At 44.7% G+C, this 25,883-nt stretch overlaps 1 protein-coding gene across 1 annotated transcript in view; it reads right to left on the bottom strand.

Annotated features, from left to right (window-relative positions):
- Positions 1 to 776: 776 nt before the first annotated feature.
- The window catches only part of LOC121438737 (ferrochelatase, mitochondrial), a 33,065-nt gene continuing 7,958 nt past the window's right edge, over positions 777 to 25,883 (bottom strand). Inside the window, exons 3-11 of the mRNA XM_041639103.1 lie at positions 20,756 to 20,875; positions 17,609 to 17,757; positions 15,039 to 15,173; positions 11,543 to 11,649; positions 7,931 to 8,029; positions 6,073 to 6,180; positions 5,521 to 5,685; positions 2,900 to 2,959; positions 777 to 2,456 (exon numbers count right to left, since the gene is read on the bottom strand). Coding sequence (XP_041495037.1) covers positions 2,322 to 2,456; positions 2,900 to 2,959; positions 5,521 to 5,685; positions 6,073 to 6,180; positions 7,931 to 8,029; positions 11,543 to 11,649; positions 15,039 to 15,173; positions 17,609 to 17,757; positions 20,756 to 20,875 — 1,078 coding nt within the window. The 3' untranslated portion in view covers positions 777 to 2,321. The remainder of the gene's footprint in view (positions 2,457 to 2,899; positions 2,960 to 5,520; positions 5,686 to 6,072; positions 6,181 to 7,930; positions 8,030 to 11,542; positions 11,650 to 15,038; positions 15,174 to 17,608; positions 17,758 to 20,755; positions 20,876 to 25,883) is intronic.

Below are 25,883 nucleotides of genomic sequence, written 5' to 3'. Positions count from 1 at the left end.
TTATCAAGAGTTTGCTTTCCAAGTCAGGGGCAGAAGGGAGCGGGACTTTGGATATTCTGAACTTCCAGAAATATCTCCGGGCCAAGGTGTTTTCATCTGAAAAACTGCCGAAGAGCCAAGACTGCTGACAAGCAAGTTCCCTGAGGAGGGTAACGGCTGTGAGCGTCAGTGCCTGCCAACAGAGGCCGCCCACCCTGAGATGCCCGTTTACTGTGGGAGAAGGGGGTAACGGCTGTGAGCGTCAGTGCCTGCCAACAGAGGCCGCCCACCCTGAGATGCCCGTTTACTGTGGGAGAAGGGGGTAACGGCTGTGAGCGTCAGTGCCTACCAACAGGGGCCGCCCACCCTGAGATGCCCGTTCACTGTGGGAGAAGGGGGTAATGGCTGTGAGCATCAGAGCCTGCCAACAGGGGCCGCCCACCCTGAGATGCCCGTTCACTGTGGGAGAAGGGGGTAATGGCTGTGAGCATCAGAGCCTGCCAACAGGGGCCGCCCACCCTGAGATGCCCGTTCACTGGGGGGCTCATCCCCAGAAGGTGATGAAATGGACACAGGGACATCCCAGAGTACCCAGACCTTTGATCTTTCTCTAGAAACCACCTACTAATGAAGACAAAGCCAAAGAAGGAACAAAAGGAGACGCTAGTCAAATTTGAAAGTCATTATGGGTATAAGCAGTCTTCAAGCCAGCAGAAAGCTTTGCTGGATTACAAAGAGAACGCCCCACAGTTAGTCATTCTGAATCAGCTTTAGAAGACAGCACAAATCAAACAGACTAAAGCTATGATGTTTATTAATAGTAAATCCTCGTATAGACTATCTATGCATCCTCCTAATTTTCCACTTTATGAACTGTTTTTCTATCTAAAAAGAAAAATGCTCAAAGAGATATTCTTTTTGAAGAACAAAGTTTTAGAGAAAGTGATTATTAGAAATCCTTCAAGGATCCCAAAGACTTTAAAATCCATTTAAATCCAAGTGCAGAAGATCAGATTCTGCTCTGATATCATTTTCACACTTTTAGAACAACTCTTCATTATACATTCAGGCAGGAACAAGTTAGGAGGGGAAAGCAAGGTGACTAAGATGGAATATACTGGAATTCCCAAAGTATCAATACATATATATATATACAAACACACACATATATATAATATCCACAGGAAAAGGCTGTAATAAAATGATACTATTACATTAGAGTGGTCATTTTCTCCTTCTCTGTGTTTTACAAATGGCTTATTCTATGACTATATTTCATAATAAAAACTTATTAATGAAGAAAACTCCAGGTTATCAGACATAGTCAACTTTATAAAATAATTTTCAAACAAGTGAGCAGAAAATAGAGGCACTCGACTGAGAGCAGGGTGACGGTAGGGAGCTCCTTGGCCTTGGGGAGGATGAAATCCATCAGTAGCGTTTCTTGGTGGCACCGAACTAGGAGACAGGAAGCAGAGTCCCATCTTCTCTGAGGTACCACGGACTCAAACTAAGGCATACACAGCAAGGACTGAATTCCCACACGTTTACCAGGCTATGTGCCCAGGGAATCTCAGAGCACTTTTGAGACATGCACTTGTTTCGGGTTCAGGGAAGGAAAATGAGACTCCTCCACAGACACCATGATGAACGGTGGCTGAATGCTAGGTGGCCACTCTGATTCACCAGCGTTCCGGTAGGAAAGAGCAGGTAATGTGCTATCTGCGTGCAGTGTGGGGGGCCAGACTAGGAGCCTCATGCACGCTAGGCAAGCACACAATCACTAAGCTACCTCCCAAGTCCAATTCTTTCACAAATTGTATTTCATAAATTAACTACATTCCCTTAAGCTATATCCATGAGGCTGCAGGCTCACTCACCACTGAAGCATACAGAGGGGACCCGCCATACTATGTTAGGAAGTTGCTTAGGGCAATAAGTGTAGAATCTGTGTGAGTTTCATAAGATAAAAACTTAAAGCTCACTCCTGGAAAGTCACAATAGACACTCCAGGTGAGTAAATTGACCCCAGAAAGGGGTGTAAGTATTCCCCGTGCATGTATATGAAGACAAAAACCTCAGTAAGAATTTCAGAGTCTGTTCCCCGAGCAACATAATTTTGTGTGTCTGTGATGCTAGCATTCAGGAAATGGGAGCAGGAAGTCCACTGGAGGCCAGCGTGGACCACAGAGGGAAGCAAAAAATAAAGTAAAACAAAATAAAGGCAAGAAAGAAATCGTGGTTTGTGCCTGAAGGCTGTGCACAGGCTAATGTGGCTTCGGTCTCCACTGGAGGCGCCTGGAGGTTGTGCTTCGGCGAGTCCCATGGGTCCTCAGGCAGGGTCACAGCTGCTGGCTGCTGAAGAAGGATTTAGTCTCCCTGCAGACGGGATTTACACAGAGCGGGCAGCTCAGCGTCAGCTGCGTGGAGCACAGCTTGTTTGACTGGATGTGTGAGTACACCAAATCAGCCAAGGCCTGCAAGACAGAGCACAGGGCCATCAGCGGTGCAAGTCTGCTGGGCCGCGTGCACGCCCTCCGTGCATCCTGGGGAAAACAGCTCTGGTTAGGGTTTCTTTTCAACTGAGTTCCAGAACTGTAAAATATAGTCCTTCCAGGAGACTGTCAGCTTAGGCAGAGTCCAAACGGAGACTTTAGAAAGGGACCCTCTTACCCCACCCACTGACTGCTCCTTTCCCCTGAGAAGCAGATCTAAAACTAGGCAGCAGTAGGTGGGCAAAATAAGGAGGCTGGGGCTACCGAAAGGACAAAGGAGGAGCAGAGAAGGAATTCGCTCTTAGTTTTGTAATTAATTGGAACTCCAAATGTACTAATATGTGAGAAAACCAATATCGTGCAGTAGTTTCTCCAAGGACTACTCTGCACTATGTTCTACTAAAATGGTTGTAACACCACGGTACCTTAGAGAACAATGGATTTCCATTAAGAGACTCCGCTCTTCTGATGTTTTCAGCTCCACACTGAATCAAGTGAGAAGGGAAGAAAACACAGACACATTTTATTTTCCTTTCCTTCTTTTTCTTTCTTTTTTTTTTAAGACACTAAGTGCCACAAAAGAACAAACGCACAGAAATACACGCACACAACGCCGCAGCCTGGCCTTGAATGGTCACAGACTGCTCGTGAAGGTGGGTCTTGGGGTGGTTGGGCAGGCTGAGCAGTTGCCAGAAGCTGTTCTTCTGGTCCCCACAGTGATGGGATTCCAAACCATGCTTGAGTTACACTGGATGGAATTCTCAAGAGTGATTCCCGTCCACGTACCATTCTTGTTCATATTCCACCTCTCTAATCCAAACCGTACCGACCCTGTCTAAGGAAATGTTGCTGTAATTAAGTAAAATTTCCTACTTGCTTTGATCCCAAGTAAGAACCAAGAGAAGGAAATTAATTTGTGGACTCTAAGTCATACTGAGTCTAAATAGAATCCAGGGTAGAACTGGGTTTTAAAATAAGCTTTTACAGAGAAAAAAACTAAGAAAAAAATCTGAGTATTGTTCAGTACGTTCTTTTCCCATCTTAAAAAACAAAACAAACAACAGAAACAAACAAACAACAACAGATACAGCTAACTGCTCTCAGATAATGGAGAACGATATAGGATTTATTCCATAGCTAGGATCTTCTCTCTCCATCCATGTTGAGACATGGTCAGTTGCTTTATCCTTTACACTGGCATTTAAATGAGGCGCCCACTCGGGAAGCACAATGTATTCAGCAAACAGCTAGACCTCAACATGGAGGAGGTTCTACAAACCAGCCATGGCAGCAGAATAAGCAGTGTTAGTAATGGGGGAGGGGGCTAGGAAGATGCAGCATCAGTGAATCTGTCCGCAGAACATCATCGGAAAAGTGAAAGCATAGCTGCATAGCATATGACAGTCACGTAGCCTATGATAGTGACATAGCATAAGATAGTTAAAATTAAAAAACCTCACATGACTATTAATCAAGGATTTGCTAAAAATGGCTATAGGCATTTAATTATAGTTACTCATTTATATCCAAAATATGTATTTACAAAAAGAAAATGGGGATTACAAAAATATGGATAATATTTCATAAATGCAGCAATGCCTATTTTAGGGTCAGAGTTTGAGCGAGCCCCACTCTTGACAGCACCTTCTTGGCACCATCTGAGAACTTTATTATTTTTATCAGCAAAAGGCAAAAAAGTCATTTCCACTGTGGAATAAAACGTTTTAAACTTTTAAAGTTAGTTGTTACAAGCATGTTACATTTTCATATCAAAATAATGATAGCTACATGGTTTCCTTTACTCCCTACAGGGATTAATTTATCAATCACTAAAAATCCTCTTGGTTACTATTAACAGCCACTGCTGGTAATACAAATGAATAGGAACCATCACTCAACACATAAAAAAACCCTTATGTTCAAACATCCGTATTTGACTGGTGACTGGCATAGGCACACAAATTGCAGGGGTGGACAGCTGGTTCCGGTTCTGCCCCTCCTCACCCTGCACTCTGCCCCTCACCACCACCCAGTCCCAGAAGGGGTGTAGTGCCCTGTGGAGCCAAATTTCCACCAATCACACGTGGGAAGGCCATGAGTTCTCACCCAAGATTAGAGGGGAAAAGGACTTCCTGAGTTCCCATGCTTCCAGCTTCCCACAGAAACCCAGCAATAAACCACCAAAGGTTTCAGGCTAGCCCTCAGAAGCTACAAGACAGGTAAGCAACAGTTTTTCTCCACCCTGAGTGACACACCACATCCATCTTATGCCAGCAGTGGTATTTATTATTTCAATAGTCAGATTGATCACAACCTGTTAGCAAACAGCTAAGGAAGTGAAGACCCAGAAGAGGTCAGGGGAATCCCAACACACACTGCTTCTGAGTTTGTTCTATGTACCTCTCCGAAATGGCAAGGACTCACATGTCCTCAAACCCAACCAGAAACAGGGTAACAGCCCAAAAACCACAACAGTACTAAGTGCAGGGAATGAATTACAGACTAATAAACATCCCCCTCAGAACTGGTAAGATATGCAATTCCTTTTCACTGAAGATTCCAACTTCACATGGTAACTCACACTGAAAAAAGCATTAGTTTCAATGATATTGAGCAACATGGTTTAATAAAGGCAAAACATCCTATTCTAGGGCTGATGTAGAATTAATTTATGAAGTATCATTCAAAATGATGAGAACTCAGTACATACAAACATATCAAAAGTTTTTTTTTCTTTTTTTCCTTCCTTCCTCCCTCTCCTTCCCTTCCCTCCCTCCCTCCCTCCCCTCCTCCTCTTCCTGCTTCCTTTGTTTGCTTTTTTAAGATGGTTTCTCTATGTAGCTTTGGTTGGCCTGGAGCTCACTAAGTAGAAGACTGGTCTTGAATTCACAGAGATCTGCTTGCCTCTGTCTTCTAGCGCTGGGATTAAAGGACTGTTACACCACACCCATTCCCATAACAGTAATTTTTTTAAATTGATAACTGAAGAGAAAACGTCCTGTTAAAACATCATGGTGGGACTAAGAAGCCATATGGGTACACTCACCTTCTTGGCCAACACTTGGGAATACTCAATATCCAGTTCATAAAGCGTCTCAATATGATCACTGGTAAATGCTATTGGGACCAAAAGGATATTCTTCCTCCCCCTCTCACAAAGCCCTTTGATAGCTTCATCTGTTTGAGGACCCAACCAGGGTACTGGGCCAACCTATGAGAAAGGAGGACCAATGCAGACACGGTCAATAACATATTACCACCACGGCCCCCACCCCCAACACACACAGAGCACACACGTGTCCATCCAGGTGAGAGCCCCTCCTACACCTCCTTGAATGGGCTTGAGTCATTTTCACACTGAAGCTTGAATCCTTCCAGAGGCCAATGGTACAAATAAACAGTTTCTTCCACTAATGCTAAAAGTCAGATATTAGCTGATGGAACTCCCCGGTGGCTCAATTCACCCTTCTATCTACAGTGAGCAGTTGACTTACAGAACAGCTTGCTGGCATGGAAGAGCTCAAATTCCCATTTATAAATAAATGATAAAGCATATTTTCAAGAGATGATAGTCTAAAAATGTATGAAAGGTACCTACCTTGGATTGCCATACCAGTCGGTAGGGGTTCGGGTAGCCTAGCTCTTCCATGACTTTGTGGACAGTGGCACCTACTTCTTGGGGATAGGGGTCCCCTCTGTTGACAACCTGCAGTGGAGACAGAGTAACATGCGTCACCAACGCGGTGAAGGGTGCCAAGAACCGCTGGTAGTGCAGAGACAAGATGAGCATGAACCACACCCCCTCCTTGCTGTCCCCTGAATACTAATGACAATTGAATCTGAGTACTGTTGGGAAAGTTCTTTGGTTCCGCTATTCATTGGCAAAGGAATTTGGTAGCTACAAGATCCCAAAGAAGATGCCGTTTGTAGAAGATGGACAAGGTCTACTGGTTCAGCTATGAACCGATACTATCTATGTCTTCTACTCAGTATCTCTCCTCCCTTCCTTGACAGCTGACAGCAGCAGGATGACTGTGAGCAGTGAGGCGTGCGCTCCCAACGGGAAAGCCTACTAGAAACCTTTGAAGATATTCAGCACACATTTTTATTCTAACTCTTTTCATCCTTCGTGGGACACTGACTCCCTAACTCCAGCCCTCTGCTTTATGGTGTTTATTACTGCCTGCTCCACCATGGTATTTTCCTTCATATTATGTTAATTATCTTTCCCTGTTACTGTACATGAACAAAGGTTTTGCCTGTTTACATCATCCCCACATCTGATATATATAATAAGTGCCCGATAAATACTGTACTCAGGAAATGGAATAACTAAGAAAATACATTATGATATTACTGGTGGCCATACTATCATTAGAAACATAAATGTAGAAGGATGAAAGAAATACAAAGCTGCCTTTGGCACCATATAACAATAACTGCTACAGGCAGGATCCACTGTGAGGCGGCTCCTGGGATGTTCCAGTGTAAGCATTCGTCTGCCCTCTCTGGAGCTTCCCTCTGGTACCTAGAATGGATCCTTGAAAGGCTTTGCATGACACTAAAAAGGAGTTGTGATGCCACAGAAACGAAAGAGACAGGCTTCCAAAGGGAGTGATTTCCCTTAAAGCCACTTGTCACTGATGTCGTGGCTGCATCTTGCAAGTGAGGGGCACAGGGCTTGACTCCGGTGATCATCCAGGAACAACATGGTACCCTCCACCTACGTTGGTTGGTGCTGTTATTCATGTGGTTCAGACCAATGGCAAATGTAATCTCCCACCTCTATGGCACGGAAAATGGTGTTCGTGGGACAGGATCTTAGTTCTGAACAGATGAAACTGGGCACTGAGTCCAAGATCTTTCAAACACCCTACTAGCCTGGTATTGCCATGTTTCCTGAAATGCAACCACCATGGCAGAGGAGGTGACATTTCAGTGAACAACCTGCTATAATATGATGAGCCAAGGGTCACAAGCTCTGTGCTGTGTATTCTCTGGTCACACTGTGGTCCCTGGTGTTAATGAATTCGAAACCAGATTGGCTCCCTAGAAAGCACAGGCCTCTGCTAAGTCTTGAAGAGAGAATTGGGTTTAGTGGGAATGGAGCTGGCTACACAGTTCTGCGTACAGAAACTGCACATTGTTCTCCTTCCACACAGCAGGCAAAAGCACAAGGCTTAGCGGGTACACTTGATGGAAATCCTTACATATGAATGAACCTTCCAGCTAACATTAATGGCTATTAATAAGAGATCTGTTTGTAATATTGTGCATCGAATTAATTATGGGAGGTTTCAGAAAATGAATCTATGAGCAAGCTACGGCTGGGATTTTAGAATTCATTCTTGCACTGAGTTGAGGGCAAAATGGAGCCAGGTCCATTTTACACACTTAGAAAGTAAAACAACCCTATCTTTTACTGCTAGGTCACCTAACAAAACGTTCTTACTTACAGACATTGGCAGGGAGTGGGCAGAAAACAGAATGACCACCTCGCTTCTCTTCTCGCGTGGAAAATGGTCCAGTTCTTTCAGAATGTGGTCTGCAAAGCACTGTAGGAAGCCCAAGAATGAGGGAGAAGGCAGTGAGAAGGGAAAGGAGGGAAGAAGGAAGCATCTCAAAAATGAGAGCGATACCAAATATCTCAGGGTAATCTTCCAAATCTGGAACTCTACCTCTTTTTGAAAAAATGCAAACAGTACAGTCTCTTTGATTTGGTTCGGCTTCAGAATGGATGGCAATGGTTTAGGGGCCTAGGGAATTTGATGGGAAACTTCTAACGCTCACTAATGGCTCTCTGCAAACGAATGCCGAGGTTGCTTCCCCTCGGGAAGAGCAGGGCACACTTCCAGATGGGAAGGAAACACAGATGGGAGGAGAAGTTGTTTTAAGATCTCACATTTGCTCTGTTAGCAGGAAAACAGCTTACGGGGTCTTTCTAAATCTTCCTTACTTTGGCTCTTGGGCTTATCACACTAAAACACATTAGCCAGAAATAGGAGAGAAATTAGAAAATACTCGTCTATTTTTTATGACATCTTTCATACGAGTCCAGGGTCTGCACCAAAGCAATCCTCCTCACAAGCTTCTTGACGGATGACAGGCTGTACAGCCCCATTAAATACGCAGAGGGGGACAAGATGTGGTCATGGGAGGGCTGCCCAGCCATATGTGTGAACGCGGACTAGAATCCAGGTCCTGCTGCCTTCAGACCTCTGTCCGCCAGACCGGCTCCCTCTCGCTTCTCCTTGGCACTTGCTGAGTCTCATGGGTAGGTGCTGAAACACCAGATCTCAAAGGGCTTTCTTTCATCTTACACTTGAATCATTCCTGGCCATTTGCTTCATAAGGAAAATGTACCAAGAGACAGAAGTCGGTCAACTGAGAAAACTGGAATGTGACGGGAAACTAGACAGGAGTTGAATATCAAGTGTTAAAACAAACTGCGGTGGAATTATGTATTGTGGTTATCTTAAAAGAACAGCCCTGATCTTAAGGTGTGTAGGTGTGTGTGTTTATCTGTTCTTAGGTACTTCAGAAAAAAATATATGTGGACATATATATATATATATATATACACATACAGAGAGCATGTAAATGATAGGTTAAATGAAACAAATGTTAACACATGAATATGGGTAAAGAATACACAGCAATTAATTATATAATTTTTAAAAGATTTTACTTACTTTGTGCATTCATCTGCATGTATGGCTGTGCACCACGTGAATACTTGGTACATGGAAGCCAGAGGAGGCCATCAGATCCCCTGGGACTGGAGTTACTAATGGTTGTGAGCTGCCCATGTGGGTACTGGAACTCAGACTGTGAGTCCTATGCAAGAGCAGCCAGTGCTCTAAACCACAGAGCCATCTCTCCTGCCTTTACTTTATTTTTAATTATGGATATTTGTGTATGGGGCAGCATATGTGCGTGTGTGTGAGGATGCCTGCAGATCCAGAGGAGAACATCCAGATCCCCTGGAGCTGGAGCTGCAGCGGCTGAGAGCCACCTGAGGAGGGTGCTGGGAACGGAACTGGAGTAGTGGTATGTGCTCTTAACCAGGGAGCCTTCTCTCCCGTCACATAATCCTTCTAACTATTACTCTTGCAATTACTTTGCATGTACAAATAAAATTTAAAGAACAACTCGACAGAATCACAGCAGCTTGGAGCTGATGTACTGTAGGTTCCAAACCAGTCCCTAAGAATACTGAGATATTTACCATTCCAGAACTCACAAATTTGGTAAGCAAATACGCTACAAAATGATACCTAGAAACAGTATCTAATACTGTTTGCCTCTCTCCCCTTTTCCCTCATATCCATATTGTAAGTGTGACAATATTTGGTACAAACAAAAGCTGTGTTTTTATAGTGTTCATAATGTTTAGAGAGCAGGCCTTCTCAGGATTATTTTTAGAGAACAGCCTACATAAAGTAGCCACTGTAAAGTTTACGTAGGAGCCTGGAACATACATTTACCGCAACTACTCCAGCGGCCACATAAAGAGCGGTATTAAAGAAATGGTAATACTATGGCTATTTTGAGTAGGTAGTGCTGCTAACATGCAGAAATGTGGATTTAAGGCCATGGTTTTAGTTGCATTGAGACTAGATTTTTAGGGGTTTGTCCCCCCTTCCTTCCCTTTCCTGGGCTTGTAAAATTGCAAGTAAGAACACAGTTCCTTGGGGCTTGGGAGAGTCACTAAGCCATCTTCAAAACTCAAGCGGCACGGACAAATAGAAGTGCTACTTAAATCACCTAAACCCATCTGCAGGATTTTCTGTGCACAGCCCCCGTGCAGAATGAAAGCAGCACGGCCTCTCAGAGCCTTCAATCACACCATCCAGGAGGGCAGATAAATGCCTCTAAAATTCCCTTTCATTTTATGAACAGAGACTTCCTCGGTTAAGAGACCTTTCCATCTTTCTGCTTCCCCCTTTTCAAAGGGCTGAATTTTAATGCAAATCTAATTACTCCCTCGATCAGGGCAGGCAGATGCTGTGCAGACCCCTCTTCCCGTGCCACATGTCAGTGGAGACCTGAAATACCCCCTCCTTCCCAGCCGCAGCAGCGGTCGGGGCCTTAGGCACTCCAGTTACCCCTGGCTGGACCCGGGAGAAGGACGACCGCTGGACACACACACAGCCCACAGCGACACCCATCCCTAGGGGACCGCTTTCTAGTTTCTACTCCAACACAAGTGTTAACCCTTTCCCTACCCACAGGACACCGCTCTGGGGAAAGCCGGCCTGATTTTAATGCCGTCTAGCACCATCTAGTGGTCACAGGTGTGAAGTGCTGCCGCTCTTTGCAGGTATTTTGCCCCATTACAGAATAGTCAAGGAATATAAAATAAATCAAACTATAGTCCAAACCACTTCTATATTTCTCGACCTAAAATAGCGCAAAAGCAGAAACTTCTACAGACTCTACACACTCTATCTGAATGACTCAGGACTTTTTAAAAACCAACTTCACTCATGGTTTTTTTTAAAGAATAAAATAATACCAATTCAAAACTATTGAATTTATAATTGTAATTTTTAACTGATTCTTCTAAAATAAAGTAGTCATTGACAAAATATTACAAAGATAAGTGTATAGGATAAATGAGCATTTTCTTTTGATCTATGCGACTTCCCCCACTGAAATGTTTACTTTCCTGGGTCTGAATATGCATCTCTACTGTCTGTACTTTTTAATCTTTTGATATTTTAAAGGATTTAAATTTGTTGGTCATCCAATCTAAGTATGTAAGTTAATGGAAATACTGTGTATTGATATAATCATTAATGCTCTTTTGGTCACTGAAAAATACAAAACTCAAAATATAACAATGGTATCAATGTATAATCTGCAGAGACAAGAGTCTCACCATCTTAGCCTTAAATTTAGCATCACTTTTCATGACAAGTAAAAAGTCTAAAGGTGTGGCTTTAACTCCCAGCATGGAAGGTAAGCAAGCGACCAGCAGGGTCAGAAACCACCTCAAGCAGAGCAGAGCTGACTCGCACTAGAGACTGTGAGGACAGAGGCTGCTGGCGGGTGGGCATACACACCTGGATGAGGAGGGGATGCGTGGGCCACCTGTCAATTGTGCTCCACTTCATGGTGGGCTTCCGTCCCATCTCGTTATAGTATCTGTAAATGGCATTTAAGCTGCTGCCTAAAATACAAGGGAGCCATTTAGTAGACACACTTGATTGTGGTAAAAAATACAACAGACTAGTAAGGGCAATAATTGTAAGTCCAGAGTAGGCAGCTGTGTCTATACAGAAACCCAGTCTAATTACGATCTTTTCAATACTCTAAAATGCATATAGATTTAACTACCCTGCAGATGAAGATCACTAAAGAGCAATCAATTTCAACAGACCTTCAAAGACTATTGAGGCCATTTCCACGGAGAGATGTGCGGCTGGGAGTTTACGAGACGCCAGCTATTGTGACTTTGCAGGGACCAAGTCTTAAAATTGAGAGCATGTGAAGAAAAGCGCTCCCATTATGACCAGAATCAGCCCCATTACAGGCAGTGTAGGGGGTGAGGAAGAAAGACACAAGTGGGCTGTTATCCCAGCATGCTGATGCTGCTTTGTGTCCTCTCGCAGCGATTTCCTGGCATTTTCCGTTAGAGCTGCTGCATTTTACAAAGTTTTCGGGTTAGAATATGCATAATTCCATATCTAGAGCATTTTGGACATTTCCAGTCAGTATTACAAGTTAACTATTTCTCAATTGAAAGCTTCAGAGCCACCCTTTCTAAAGGCGCACTCACAGGGCAAGCCGCCTAGCAAGGGGTCGAAAAGCCCACATTTAATCAATATTTACAAAATGTACCATTCCCTGGAAGGAAGGAAACAGACGCTGCACTCTGGCAGGTAACCTAACAAGAGCTGTGTTTCTGTGTGAAAGGGGACTATGATGACAACCGAAGTCCAGGAGAGGGCTGGCACCCTGACCAGGGACGCTGACGCTGGGGTCAAACCAGAAAGCCTACAAACCAACCCTAACAGGGGCTTCTTACTCAGTGTCACACAAAGCAAGTTCCACCACCCCTGAGTGCTGCCTATCGCCAGTGTCCTGGGCTCCTTACCACAGGAATCATAGTTAAGCTGCCACTTTAAAAAGCTTACTCAGGACAGAGCCACAGTTTAACTTAAATTGTTTGTTCAGGCTAAGATTCAACTTGCATTAAAATAGAAAAAACCAACGGGCTTAATTCAATGAGTAGAAACAGTGATGTAAGAGAATCTAAATTTGAGGGACAAAAATAATTTCCAAAGAAATCAAAGCATCTCATCGTATTCACACTGCAGCTCTCGCTGCGCTTCTGGGCATCGGTTTCTGACCTACAAAAGGGCTTCTGGGAGCCACACGGCCATGTCAGCTCCCTCCTGTCACTGGACAACAGTCAATGCACTACTGGAAGAAGTAATTAAGAAGGGGGAGACAGAAGGGAGAAAGATGCCATGAGAAATACATAGGACACACGTGTCTGTTCAAAGGACAAGAGGCAAAAGGAGAATATTGGCCTCCAAGAATAAATGTTTCCTAAAATATTCATAGCTCAGAAGTACAGATGTTTGGTCCTTACACATGAGACGCACTAGAGAAAGGCTGCTTGTGCCCTGAGCCCTGGCCACACCACGGGAACCATCTGTGGGCAGAGCGCATCTGCAGCCACACAAGTAACAACTGCAACTTACGAACTGCGGAGAGCAGACAGCTCCAAGTCAAGGGTCATTGTCAAAGCAAGATAAAAATATGCCTTGAAAATTCTAAGATCTGACTCATTCTCCAATAATACGTTACTAGATATTTTAAAACTGTAGGTTCCCACAGTAAATCACAGTTCAGATTTCTGGGTGTATGAGCAAGATTGGGCATTTTAACAGGTGCTCTCTCTCACTTTATACACACACACACACACACACACACACACGCATGCATGCACGCACACAGTCTGTGTGCCTCACCAATTAAGGCACACGACACTTGGAATGTTTCCTCCATAGCCTTTTGTTTTTCCTTATAGGCATAATAACACTAATATTCAAAGGCAAACTGGGAATATAAATGCACTGATCCAAGTCCTTGAGAGAATACAAATATACTTGTGGGTAATAATAAAGCTTTACCTATAATCAAGTGCTGTGAAAAAATCCTTCTGTACTCTGTGTAAATTATGCTCTGATTGGTTTAATCAAGAAGCTAACTAACCAGTAGCTGGGCAGGATATGGTTAAGCAGGAAAGCCAAACCAAAAAGGATGGGAAGAGAAAGAGCAGAGTCAAAGGAGTCACCAGCCAGATGTTCAACGAGTCAGACACACATAATGGAATAGAGCTAAAGGCCATGAACCTTGGGGCACTACATGGATTGATAGAAATGGGTTAAATTATAAGAGCTAGTTAGTAATAAGCCGGAGCTATTGGCCAAGCATTTGTAATTTATATAAGCTTCTATATGTATATTTGGGAGAGGGTAATCAGGAAGGGGGAAACACCACCACCTACATATGGCACTCCAACGTGGTAGGTGTACATCCAAATAAAACCTACAAAAGTTTAAAAGGGGGAGGGGTCTAGACACAAGAAATGTAGCCAAAAACAGCTTCCTAGCAAGGTATGGTGGTACATGCCTTTGATCTCAGCATTCAGAAGGCAGAGGCAGACAGATCTCATGAGTTCAAGGTTAGCCTCTACATAGTGAGTGAGACCTGGCTCAAAAAAGCAAAAAGCAAGCAAAGAAAGAAAGAATATACAGTTTTTCAAACTTACGTTTCATCTTCAGTCAAACGTGCAGAGAACAGCAAAGAGTAATACATTCCAAAAACCAAGAACACAGAAATTCTGTAAAATGTTCATTTGAGCCCCTCATGTTAGTTTTTATTGTTTTTGTTTGTTGTTGTGTTTTGGTTTTGGTTGTTAGTTTTTTGGGTTTTTTGTTTTGTTTTTGTTTATTTGTTTGTTTATTTTTTGTGATAGGCTTTTACCATGTAACCTTGGCTGGCCTGGAACTCACTCTATGGATCAAACTAGTCTCAAATACAGCCTGCCTCTGCCTCGGATTAGAGGTGTGAGCCACCCCAACTGGACAGGATAGATTTTAAGTTAACCAGTAACTAACCCATAACTGAAGATAGACACAAAAATAAAATAGCAGTATTTCCATATTTCCATACGGATACTTCTGCTTTCAAAATGAGAACAGTCATCCACTTTACTCCCTTAATAAGAATTTCATGGTAGACATAAAAATAAGGTTAAGATACAAGCCTAGAAAGTGATTAAGGTTCATTGTTGCTCTTTTAAGCAACTGTATTAAAGCAGCACCCAAGCATAGCCACACCTTCCAGCCACCATTTGTAACCTCAGCAGACAGACCAATAATTCCAGAAGCACACGAAGCGTACGATTTCAAAGTGACTGACCTGAACTCTTAAGTGTCAAGAAGACACTTGACCAGATCTGCCATTCAAATTGCAAATCCCTTCAATACTCAGACTTCTGGGCTAGCTCTGCCAGGGCTATAGACACCTTCGAGTTGTCCTTACCTGTGGTGGAGCAGCTGAACTGTGGGTACTGTGTGAAAGCAATGGCCCTTTCTAGGCCATCTCTCTCCATCTCTTCGATTGCTTCTTCTGTCAAAGGATGGACGTACCGGAATCCAATATAGTATTTGTGAGGTGCTATTAGGAAGCACAAGTGGGAAGGAGAAGGTATTAATCTTTATATAGATTCCTCAGAGTCACCAAACATAATGTAATGGCCAGAACAATGAACGACTAACCTAATTTTCTACAATGCTGCTACAGTGAGCAAGTTAGGGTATTCCTGGCATCTTGTCCATCTTTTAGCAGGCAACAGGGCACTCAGTTATTCTGAGATCAGTGGTCCTACCTTCCTACCTTTTATTAATGTTTAATCTTTAAAGTGCAGGCTTTTATTCTTAGTTATCTGTTCTCTCCAGGCATAAAAAGACTAAAGAAACATCAGGAGGGGAAAAAATAAAAACAAAAAAACAAAAAACAACTAGTACCTACCTGGACAAGGTGGCACAGCCTTTATTTAATCCCAGCCCTCAGAAGGAGGATCTCTGTGAGTTTGAGGCCAGACTGGTAGATATAGATATAGATATAGATATAGATATAAAGATATAGAGATAGAGATAGAGATAGAGATATAGATATAGTTCTGGGACAGCCAGAGAAACATAGTGAGACCCTGTTTCAAATTTCTCAATAACCTTTCAGATACTGGCCCACTTTGGACATGCTCTCATGTACTATAAATACAGACAAAAAGTGTGCGAGAGGTGGGAGGGTGGTTTTCTCTGCTGGGCTGGGTTCCCAGTTCCCAGCACACGCAGAAGACTGCATCTTACTGTGAATTTATCCCCAAATAAATAAACCTTTGTTATACTCCATTCCGGGCTATTGCAGAAGTCTTTGGCACTACTACAGTTTAGCACCTAATGTAGTCTGAGCCCATGCCACTGCCGCCCTCCTCTTGCCCCACGCAGTTGAGCTACTACTCCAGCCCGCTGCGCAGGGCTGGGCCACTGTGCAATTTGGCAATCTCCCATAGGCCCACGCCCACTGGTGGGCCATTTTCCTGATGGTTGATTGATATGGGATGGCCAAGCTCACTACTGACAGTGACCTTGGGCAGGAGGTCCTGGATGGTCTATGAAAGCAAGCTGGGGGGGGGGGCTGGAGATATGGCTCAGTGGTTAAGAGCATTTCCTGCTCTTCCAGAGGTCCTGAGTTCAATTCCCAGCAACCACATGGTGGCTCACAACCATTTGTAATGAGATCTGGCGCCCTCTTCTGGCCTGCAGGCATACATGGAGGCAGAATGTCATGTATACATAGCAAATAAATAAATTTTAAAAAAAAGAAAGAAAGCAGGCTGGGCAAGCCACGGAGAACCAACAGGGAAGCAGCATTCCTCCGTGGTCTCTGCTTCAATCATTGCCTCTGGGTTCCTGCTTGAATTCTTGCCTTGGCTTCCCTCAGTGATGGATTTTAGAGGGAAATACAAAATGAAATAAACCCTTTCCTCCCCAAGCTGCTTCTGGTCAGCATGGTATCACAGTGATAGGAAGCAAACTAGGACACTCACACTGGCCCATGCTTGAGTATTATACGAAACTACGTGTCCTGCAAACAAGTGCACCTTGGATGGGAATGAATGTGGCACCTGAAGCTCATTCCCGCAGTTAGTGTCTCGGTCTATGGAGAGGTTCTCACAGTTACCAGGTGTGTGCCACCGGAGTTAGGCCAACACGGCAACTCACAGCCTCACAGTGGTGGCAGCGTGGAGCCGAAAGCAGGGCGGAAGATTGCTCAGGGACTCACACTTTGAGTTACAGGCTAGCTCCTTTTCTAAATGCTCATCTTATTACTATCCAACTAGAAGAAAGGGCCATTGCAACAGCCTTACCCATCTTCTATGTATGGGGTGTTGCTTCTTCTTTACAATCTAGCTCAACTTCACCTCAACTTCCTTTTGAAACACTTTTTTGGTGTATTTGTAACATTGGCAGTAATTTTAAAAGGGTCTACAGTTGGAGGATAGTATCATAAGAACTCAGTAGTCAAATGACCATGTAGTATATATATTATAGAAACTCACAAATCAATAGTTGCTAGTACTAGACCAGGGGAATGGATCAGTAGAAAAAGGATTTGCAGTACACACATGACGACTGGAGTTCAGAGCCCTGGTAACCACATAAAAAGCTGGGCAAGTCAGGAAGTCACCAGTACATAGGAGGCAGAGGTAAGAGATCCCGGAGGAAACCGGCTAGCTTAGACTAACTGGATTGGTGAGCGCTGGGTAAAACTGAAAGACCCTGCCTCAGCATATAAAATGGAAAGAAATCGAGGAAGACACCAAACATACTAACTTTGGGTCTCCACATGCACATACACGTGTTCCCACAGTTACAAACATGCACACATGCACCACATAACACACACGCACACACACACACATTGCTGATGTAAAGAATCATCCTGCCTCTGCCTCCTGCATGCTGGGATTACAGGCGTGCACCACCACGCCTGACTCTGAATTTCTACTTTAACAAACCTGGCACTGTAGTAATGAGAATACACACCTGTGTCAGGGGACAGCTCATCCAGCAGCTTCACCATGCCTTCTCCTTGCTTGGAAGTCCACATCTTGATGGGGGATCCACCTCCAATCCTGCGATACTGTTCTTGAATTTTGGGGGTTCGGCGTTTGGCGATGAATGGCGCCAGCTTACTAAATCATTGAACATATAGGTAAGTGGCTTTTATTCGACCTTTGTAATCCGAGATACATTTTCTACCCGATAAAGAAGAGAGAGGAAAATTTAAAGAGCCTAATAGAACTTGTCTTTAGGAATACTGTCGTGAGAGTTCACCTCTGCACTCCACAAGTGTTCAAGGAACACACCCTGCACATCCTGCGTACCTGACACCCCTGACCTGGATGCTGCTAACTACCACCCTGTGTGCTGACTCTGTACCTAACAAGAATTAGGAGAGAAAGCACAGGAAGTGTACACTGGTTTCATGACGCTGGGGACTGAATCAGTGTCCTCATCCATAATAGTCAAGGATTCTGCCATTGAGCTGAAGTCCAGGACCATCCTGATTTGGTTTTAATTTTGAGACTGACTCTCACCATGTGATGTCGACTACCCTTGAACTACAATGTTGCTGAGCCTGGCCCTGGATACTGTTTCTCATGTTTCTTGCATCACCAAGTCTAACTCACACAGGGCTCTTTTTTAAAGTTTTTGTTATGCTTACTATTTAGTGTGTGTGCGTGTGTGTGTGTGTATGCAAATGTACATGTGTGTATGCACTCTGGCACAAATATGATGGTCAGAGGACAACTGGCAGGAGTTGAATGGCTCTCTTCTGTCATATGGGTCCATCCGTGGCATGTACACACCCACACATACGCTAAATAAAATATAAAAAAGAAATTCGTGTGATGAAAAGGGTTTCAGTGGAGCAATGTAAAGGCTAAGACTCAAACAACAGTTTCTGACACATCTATTACATATTGGGTACAATCTTAAAGATCTCTAGAAAATAATACATGGCTCTTACTTCCTCTCCTAAAACAACCACAGATGCTATTATATATTACAAGAAACATCTTTCAACAGCGACAGAACTGGAGTGAAGAGATGAGAAAGCGTAGTATCAAACAGAGACCTCAGGGATTAAATTCCAAAATTCCTGGGCATCAAAACCTCACTACTGGACTGGAAAGATGGCTTAGCAGTTAAGACCATGTACTGCTCTAGCAGAGGACTTGAGTTCTGTCCCAACACCCATGTTAGGCAGCTCACAACCATCTATAACTTCTACAACCCTCCTCCAGATTCCTCAGCCCCTGTGCCCACACATGCCCAGACACACACTTAAATACAAACTTAAAATAAAATCTTTTTTTTTTCTGAGATAGGGTTTCTCTGTGTGTAGCTCTGGCTATCCTGGAACTTGCTCCATAGACCAGGGTGATCTCAAACTCACAGAGATCTGCCTGCTTCTGTTGTCCAAGTGCTGGAATTAAAGGTGGGGGTCACCACCATTCAGCTTAAAATAAAATCTTTTTAAAAACTCTCTCACTATTGCACAGAGAAATGTATTTAGTTCCATGAACACCCAGGTACACTCTGTGCTAGGGCTAAGGTAAGTTTATCTATAATTGCAAAGACAGTGCCTTCTACCCTCAAAGTGCCCTTAGAACACTTTGTCACCTGCCATGCGCTCTCTTTAAGCCAAGGCAGAGGCGACTGTGCTGCTGTGGCTGGGATGTGGCTGGGATGCTTTGGAAGGACTCTGCAAAGACACTCACTTACAGTCGCTCACCAACATCGGTGGCACACCACCAAACAGTGAGAAAAAATGAACATAGGTCATTTGGGAATAAACACTTCAGTCATTTCTCAGCAGGCAAGTGAGTGAGTAATATTCCAAGACAACAGAGTAAAGACAAAGCGAGGGGATCCTGGGACCTGACTAGCAAGCCATCAAACAAAATGAGTCTATGAATCCGAAGCTGAAATACCTTTCAGCATAATTTCTTCTCTACCACAGCTACATTCTCAGTGTCATACATTGCTCTTAGTGTGTGTGTGTGTGTGTGTGTGTGTGTGTGTGCTTGTGTTGGGAGGCATGTGTGTATTTGGGTGCAGATATGTGTGCACACATATGTGCTTGATTGCATGTAAACCACAGAATGACCTTGGACATCGTTCTTCTGCCAACCAGCTTTTAAAGACAGGGTCTCTCCCTGGCCTAAGACTCACAAAGCAAGCTGGGTTGGCTGGTCATTCTGTCCCAAGGATCTGGGTGTTTCCACCTCCCCAGTGCTGGGCTTACAGCTAGCTTTTTGTAAAAAACCAAAACAAAACAAAAGACATAGGTTCCAGGGACTGAACTTTGAGACATCTCCACAGTCCGCATTGCTCTTAATTTAACAAAATGAGGGTTAATCCTGTTATGGCTGCATATGTGGGCTGTGAGGTACCCAAAACAGGTTTTACTGCTACACTGTAAGCAATGTCTACCAATGAAGTATAAGTTAAGTAATCGTTTTGCAATTCTCAACAGTCATGAAGAAAATGAGGCAGATCTATATAATATGCTATGAAACAAAATACTTTAACAAAAATGACAAAGGGCCAAGTAAGGTGCATTAGTACATTCACATCTGTATAACGAAATGGGACATATATACAGGTGGATATACACGCACATATGCATGCATTGCTTCAAATAGAACAACACTGACATCTGGCTAGCTGGGGCTGGAATTCAAGGTGATAGGGACATTTGCTTTTTAGTGTAAATACATTATTCGCATTTAGTCATATGCATGTATTAATTTTTCATTACAAAATATCTTTTGAGAGAAAACTATCAAAAAGGAGTAGGGAGATACGAATAAAAGGAAGAGGTGAGAAGCCATAACCCACCCTCAAGTACAGGAGAGCGACCAGCTGAGGTGAACGCCAAGCACAAACACAGCTTTAAAAACCTTGGAAACTTTAAAGTGACTTCGGCTGTGCTCAGACAGCCACGATTCCCAGGGCTCTGGGGAGGAGAGGGCTCAAGCTCACTGCCTGCCTCTTCCCCTGCAGGTGTTGACACACCACTTCCTTCTCCCTTCCAACAGAAGACAGCAGTGTTGCCATGCCCATGGCCAGAGCAATGCAGAAGATACAGAACATACGCTCTGTTTACGCAGTATATCTTACTTTTGAATGGGAAGTGTCATGAGGTCTCGGTCCAAGAAGAGTCTTTGAAGAAAGTCCTGAACGTCTCCAAGGGTCTCAGGGCCCCCCATGTTTAACATTAAGATGCCAGTTTTTGGCTTCCTGCATAAGAAAAAACAGTTCATTGGCCACACTTTCATTTGCTCTGGGGCAGATATTACTTCAGCTGGAACCCAGAGGCCCTTTGCTGCCATCCCAGGGCTATCTCCTTGGAGACACAGAGGGCCTCCACTTCTTCACTGACCCTTGTCTTTAGGCTCCAGCCCTGAAGTTGGCATTAACTGAACTCAAAACTTCTCTATTATCCTGTCGGTCTTGAACAAAGACCCAATTCTTCAGGGACAGAGACACAGAATTCTAGAAACCTAAAATGGTTCAGAGGCCAAAGGACCTGCAAGCGCCAGGGCTTTATGAATAAGTACACACAGTCAGACTTTCCAAAGATTAAGTCTCTAAGTATTTTTGCTAAAATTAAAGTTCAGTGTTCTACCTTACAGTATTGTTTTTAGAACTCAGTGCATAAAGCACAGACTCAACACACTCTCCCACCGAGTGAATTCTGTCACCTGGACAGGGTTTCCCTTTAGTTTTAACACTCTAGTGGGACTGCGCTCACTCTTTCGCCTGTACCCGTCTCTCCGGTCAGGCACATAGGAAATTATTCCAAAGCTAAATTGCTCCTTAGTCCTCTGCTTTCTTTCCCGCTACATGCCACTAGGCTGTCTTCAATGTCACCACACAGCTCTGTCCCTCCTGTAGGCACACTGTTTAGATAGAGCAGGCTGCAGGATAGAGCACAGCAAGCGGGAAGGAGGGAAACTAAGGCAATGACCCCTTAACAAGCATCTTAAATCAATCAGCTGCCGGGAAATGCAAAACCGAAAGTGCGGAGGAAAAGCACACTTGTGTCCTACCCGGCTCTGGAGTCTGACAGCGCAAAGCAAGGCAGACCAAGGGTCTCTGCTCCTTGCCCCTGTCAGAGGCCAGGAGAAGCTCACCACACACGCCCTTCCTCCAAAAGTTCTGGGAGAAAGACTGCACACAGAAACTGCGAGCTAGGCCGGTCTGAGCCTCACAGGATCCCTGGTGGGAGGGCTGTGTGGGAGCAGTAGTAAGCGGGACTGCTTCCTCGGTCCTTGTTCTCTTGGATAGCAGCAGCATTCATACGCCACACTCGTCACCATGTTAAACCCAACACCTCAGCGCTCTGTACTACACCTCAGCGCTCTGTACTACACCTCAGCGCTCTGTACAACACCTCAGCGCTCTGTACAACACCTCAGCGCTCTGTACAACACCTCAGGGCTCTGTACAACACCTCAGCGCTCTGTACAACACCTCAGCGCTCCGTCCTACACCTCAGCGCTCTGTACAACACCTCAGCGCTCTGTACAACACCTCAGCGGACTGTACAACACCTCAGCGCTCTGTACTACACCTCAGGGCTCTGTACAACACCTCAGCGGACTGTACAACACCTCAGCGCTCTGTACAACACCTCAGCGCTCTGTACTACACCTCAGCGCTCTGTACTACACCTCAGCGCTCTGTACTACACCTCAGCGCTCTGTACAACACCTCAGCGCTCTGTACTACACTCAGACTGTAGCAGTGAACTTCTCAACTCTAAGACGTTTTCTTCTGCCCCCCAAAAAGACTTCCCATCCATTGCTCTCACCCCTCTGTGACCTGTCGCTTCATTCCTGGTAATCTGTTCTTCTGGATATTTTACAGAACAGACTTACACAGCTATGTCTGGTTTCTTTCACTTAGTGCAGAATGTCCACAGTTTCTCCACGTTACAATAAGAACCAGCACTTCATTGCATTGACTGCTCAGTAACAGTCTACTCTATAGCTAGCTCCACCATTTACCTTAAAAAACACTTTTATGTATCTTTACCTATTCCACATATGTATCTGATGTGCTTTAATCCCCCCTAACCCCACAGAACCCCTTTTCTTGCTGAGAAGTCCCTGTCCTACTGCCACAAGGTTTTAGTTTGTTTGTGACCCACACAATTCAGTTTGCTTTATTTGCATTCAGCCAGTCGCTAGTGGCTACACCAATGAAGAAAGTGACAACCTCTGCCCTAGGAACCGCTAGTTTGAACTGCCAATTACTCCTCCGGGAGGGGTGGGGCCTCAGGAACCTCTCTCCCATCTGTGCTAGATTACGAATGAGCGCAATCCTGAGCAGGTCTCGTACAGATAGCCACTGTGGGCGTAAGCTCGTGAGTGGAATGGCCTGCCGAGTCTGGACAGTCTCACAACGTACCTCTCCACTCTCTAGCTCTGACAATATTTCCACCTCCTCCTTCCAGTCACTCTTGATTTAAAATAAAAAAAAGCAGAGAAATAACTGGCCAGAAGTTCTCCCCCAATACTACTATGAATGCTTCCACGCCCTGCATCAAACCTCTTCTTGCTACAGAGACTGGCGTTTCCACCTGGAGCCCATGGTAGAGATAAAGCAGGCCCACTTTCACCTGTCTGAGGCCAGTGTTTCTCAGCCTCCATACCCCAGGCGTTCTTGGGGGGATAGTCCTTTACTGTCAAGGACTTTCCTAGACAATGTAGTGTGTGGTAATATCCCTAGCCTCCACCTGCTTGCGGGGGCGGGGGGGGGGGCAGTGTTACCTGTCCTGGCTAGTATTTTATCAACTCGGACACAAACTAGAGTCGCTCGGGAAGAGGGGACCTCAGCCGGGAAACTGCCTCCATCACACTGTCTGTGGGCGTGTCTGTCAGACATTTTTTCCATTAGATATTGGTGTGGGGTAGTGTGAGCACTGCACAGGTGACTCCAGATCCTATAAGAGAGGTGAGCAAACCACGGGGAGAAAGCCAGGAAGCTTCACTCCTCCATGGTCTCTGCTTTAGTTCCTGCTTTGAATCCCTGCCTTGGGTTCCCTCAATGGCTGACTGTAACCTGCAAGCCACATAAACCCTTTCCTCCCCAAGCTGCTTTTGGTCAATGTTGTGTCACGGCGACGGAAACCAAGCCAGGCTAATTCCTCCCTTCAGCTGTGACAACTACAGATGTCTCCAGACCTGAGAGAGAGAAGGTCTAATCCTCTTCTTACTAAGGGGATTACACCAAGCAATTATACTTAAGAAGTTACAGAACTTTGTGTGTGGATATTCGGTACCTGTGTATGTGCACATGCGTGTGGGGTGCGGTGGGGAGGTGGCACACGTACCCAGCCGTACACATAGAGAGGCTGGAGGCTGATGTTTGGTGTTTTCCTCTATGGTTTTCTACTTTGAGCTCATCAGTTCAGCTAGACTGGCTGGAGAGTGAGCCCTTAGGAGTCTCTTGCCCCACCCCCTAGCCTTGGGATTACAGACACACAAAGCTGTGCCCAGATTTTATGTGGGTATAGGGGCTTCAACTCACGACTGCTCAGCAGGCCCTTAACCCAGAATCACCTCCCTAGCCCCTAACAAAGTTTTTCACCCAAAAATGCTACAATTACACTAGCAGGGCTGTTGAGTTTCCTTGCTACCCAAACACGCCAGATGCATCACCTGGTGAAGCTACAATCCCCCTTAATCTTCCTACTGAGACCACCCGTCTCACCCCCAAGTTCTTGTCTTTCACCCTCCAAACTCTGTGACTCCTAATAAATTAAGTGCATTTCCCCATGGATTGCTGCCAGTTAGCAGATTACTGGTTAAGGAAGCCTGGGCTAAACGACTTACCTAAGCCACAAAGGGCATCACTGTGCGAGCGGGATTTAGAACGGCGCTTTCCGTCTATAACACCTGAGCTCAGAGCAAGAGTGGCTCTAAAGCGGATGTCCCTCGGCCCTGCTCACGTTTTGCAAACCCGTGTTGGTTTTATACATGAAAGAGTCGCATATGATTTGAAAATGCCCCAGTCCGCGTAGCACTTAATTCAAAACTGTGTTGTGCATGAGGAGCGCTGCATTAGTTGGCCTCTGCCGTGTGTCCAGGACAGCGTGCAAGGCTTTAATCAAGGGTCCTGTCTCTCGGCCCCTCAGACAGATCACACCTGAGACCAAGGGCGCACTGGCCAAGGCTCTCTTTGTTTGAACAGCAAGTATGCGCAGCAGCATGGATTTGAAAACTTGCTGGGAAAAGTTTAAACGCTTTGCATTTGGTACAGGCTGGGACTTTCAAAGCATGAAGCTTTTCCTTTGAAATGTGCACAATAGGAGCTGAAAATCATCCGTCAGCAAACAGGCATTTTAGTCTATGCTATCTAAGCAATGCTGATGGAAGGAAATAAAATCTCGGTTCTCCATTAAACCTACAAGATACCAGTGCCCCAAGGGTCTATGCTTCCTCTAGAATTGAATCCAGTAAACAATAGAATCTGCACCAAATTTACACAAACATATATACAGAGAGAGAGAGACAGACAGACAGACAGAGACAGGCAGGCAGAGAGAGGAAGAGATCAAGGGAGAGAGAGAGATCAAGGGAAAGAGAGAGAAAGAGACACACAGAGAGAACACACACAGTGGGAACGCAGCTCCAGAGAGAGAGAAACAGACAGAGACAGACAAACCAAGAGAGAGGGAGATCAAGGGAGAGAGAGAGACACACACACAGAGAGAATGCACACAGTGGGAATGCAGCTCCACTCCTGTCTGTCTTATCTTTGGCTGCCTTGACACTGTAACAACAAAGGTGAAGAGCAGCAAAGGAGATAGATGGTGCTGCCTATAAAAGCTAAAAGTGAAATAACAACCAAACTCCTGATAAAAAGCCTGCGGACTCCTAACCTAGCACAGCAGCCGACCTAGTACTGTAGTCCAGCTCAAACGAAGCCCTAAGCAATATCAGAATGGTCCCCCAGGATATTCCTTACTTCAGCGTCTCAAGCATCCAAAACTAGACATACCCAATGCTGGGAAGGTGGGCTTAGAGAAATAAACTGTGACTTCCTAAACTACTCCTAAGCTCTTGGAGATGGGTAAGCTTGACTGTCACTTGGATAGCACATAGAATCAATCAGTCAGGAGATAGCTTTAGGATGCCTGAGAGGGGTTCTTTGGACTGAGTTAAGGGAGGTGGGAAGATTTACCCTCACTATAGGGAGCACCATTCAATTCATCCCAGAGTGAATGAACTGAGCACCA

Source organism: Microtus oregoni, unplaced genomic scaffold, assembly GCF_018167655.1.
Source record: "Microtus oregoni isolate MIOR12 unplaced genomic scaffold, Mior012 000057F_ref0000458, whole genome shotgun sequence".
Lineage (NCBI taxonomy): Eukaryota > Metazoa > Chordata > Mammalia > Rodentia > Cricetidae > Microtus > Microtus oregoni.
This window is presented reverse-complemented; position numbering and strand designations above follow the sequence as displayed.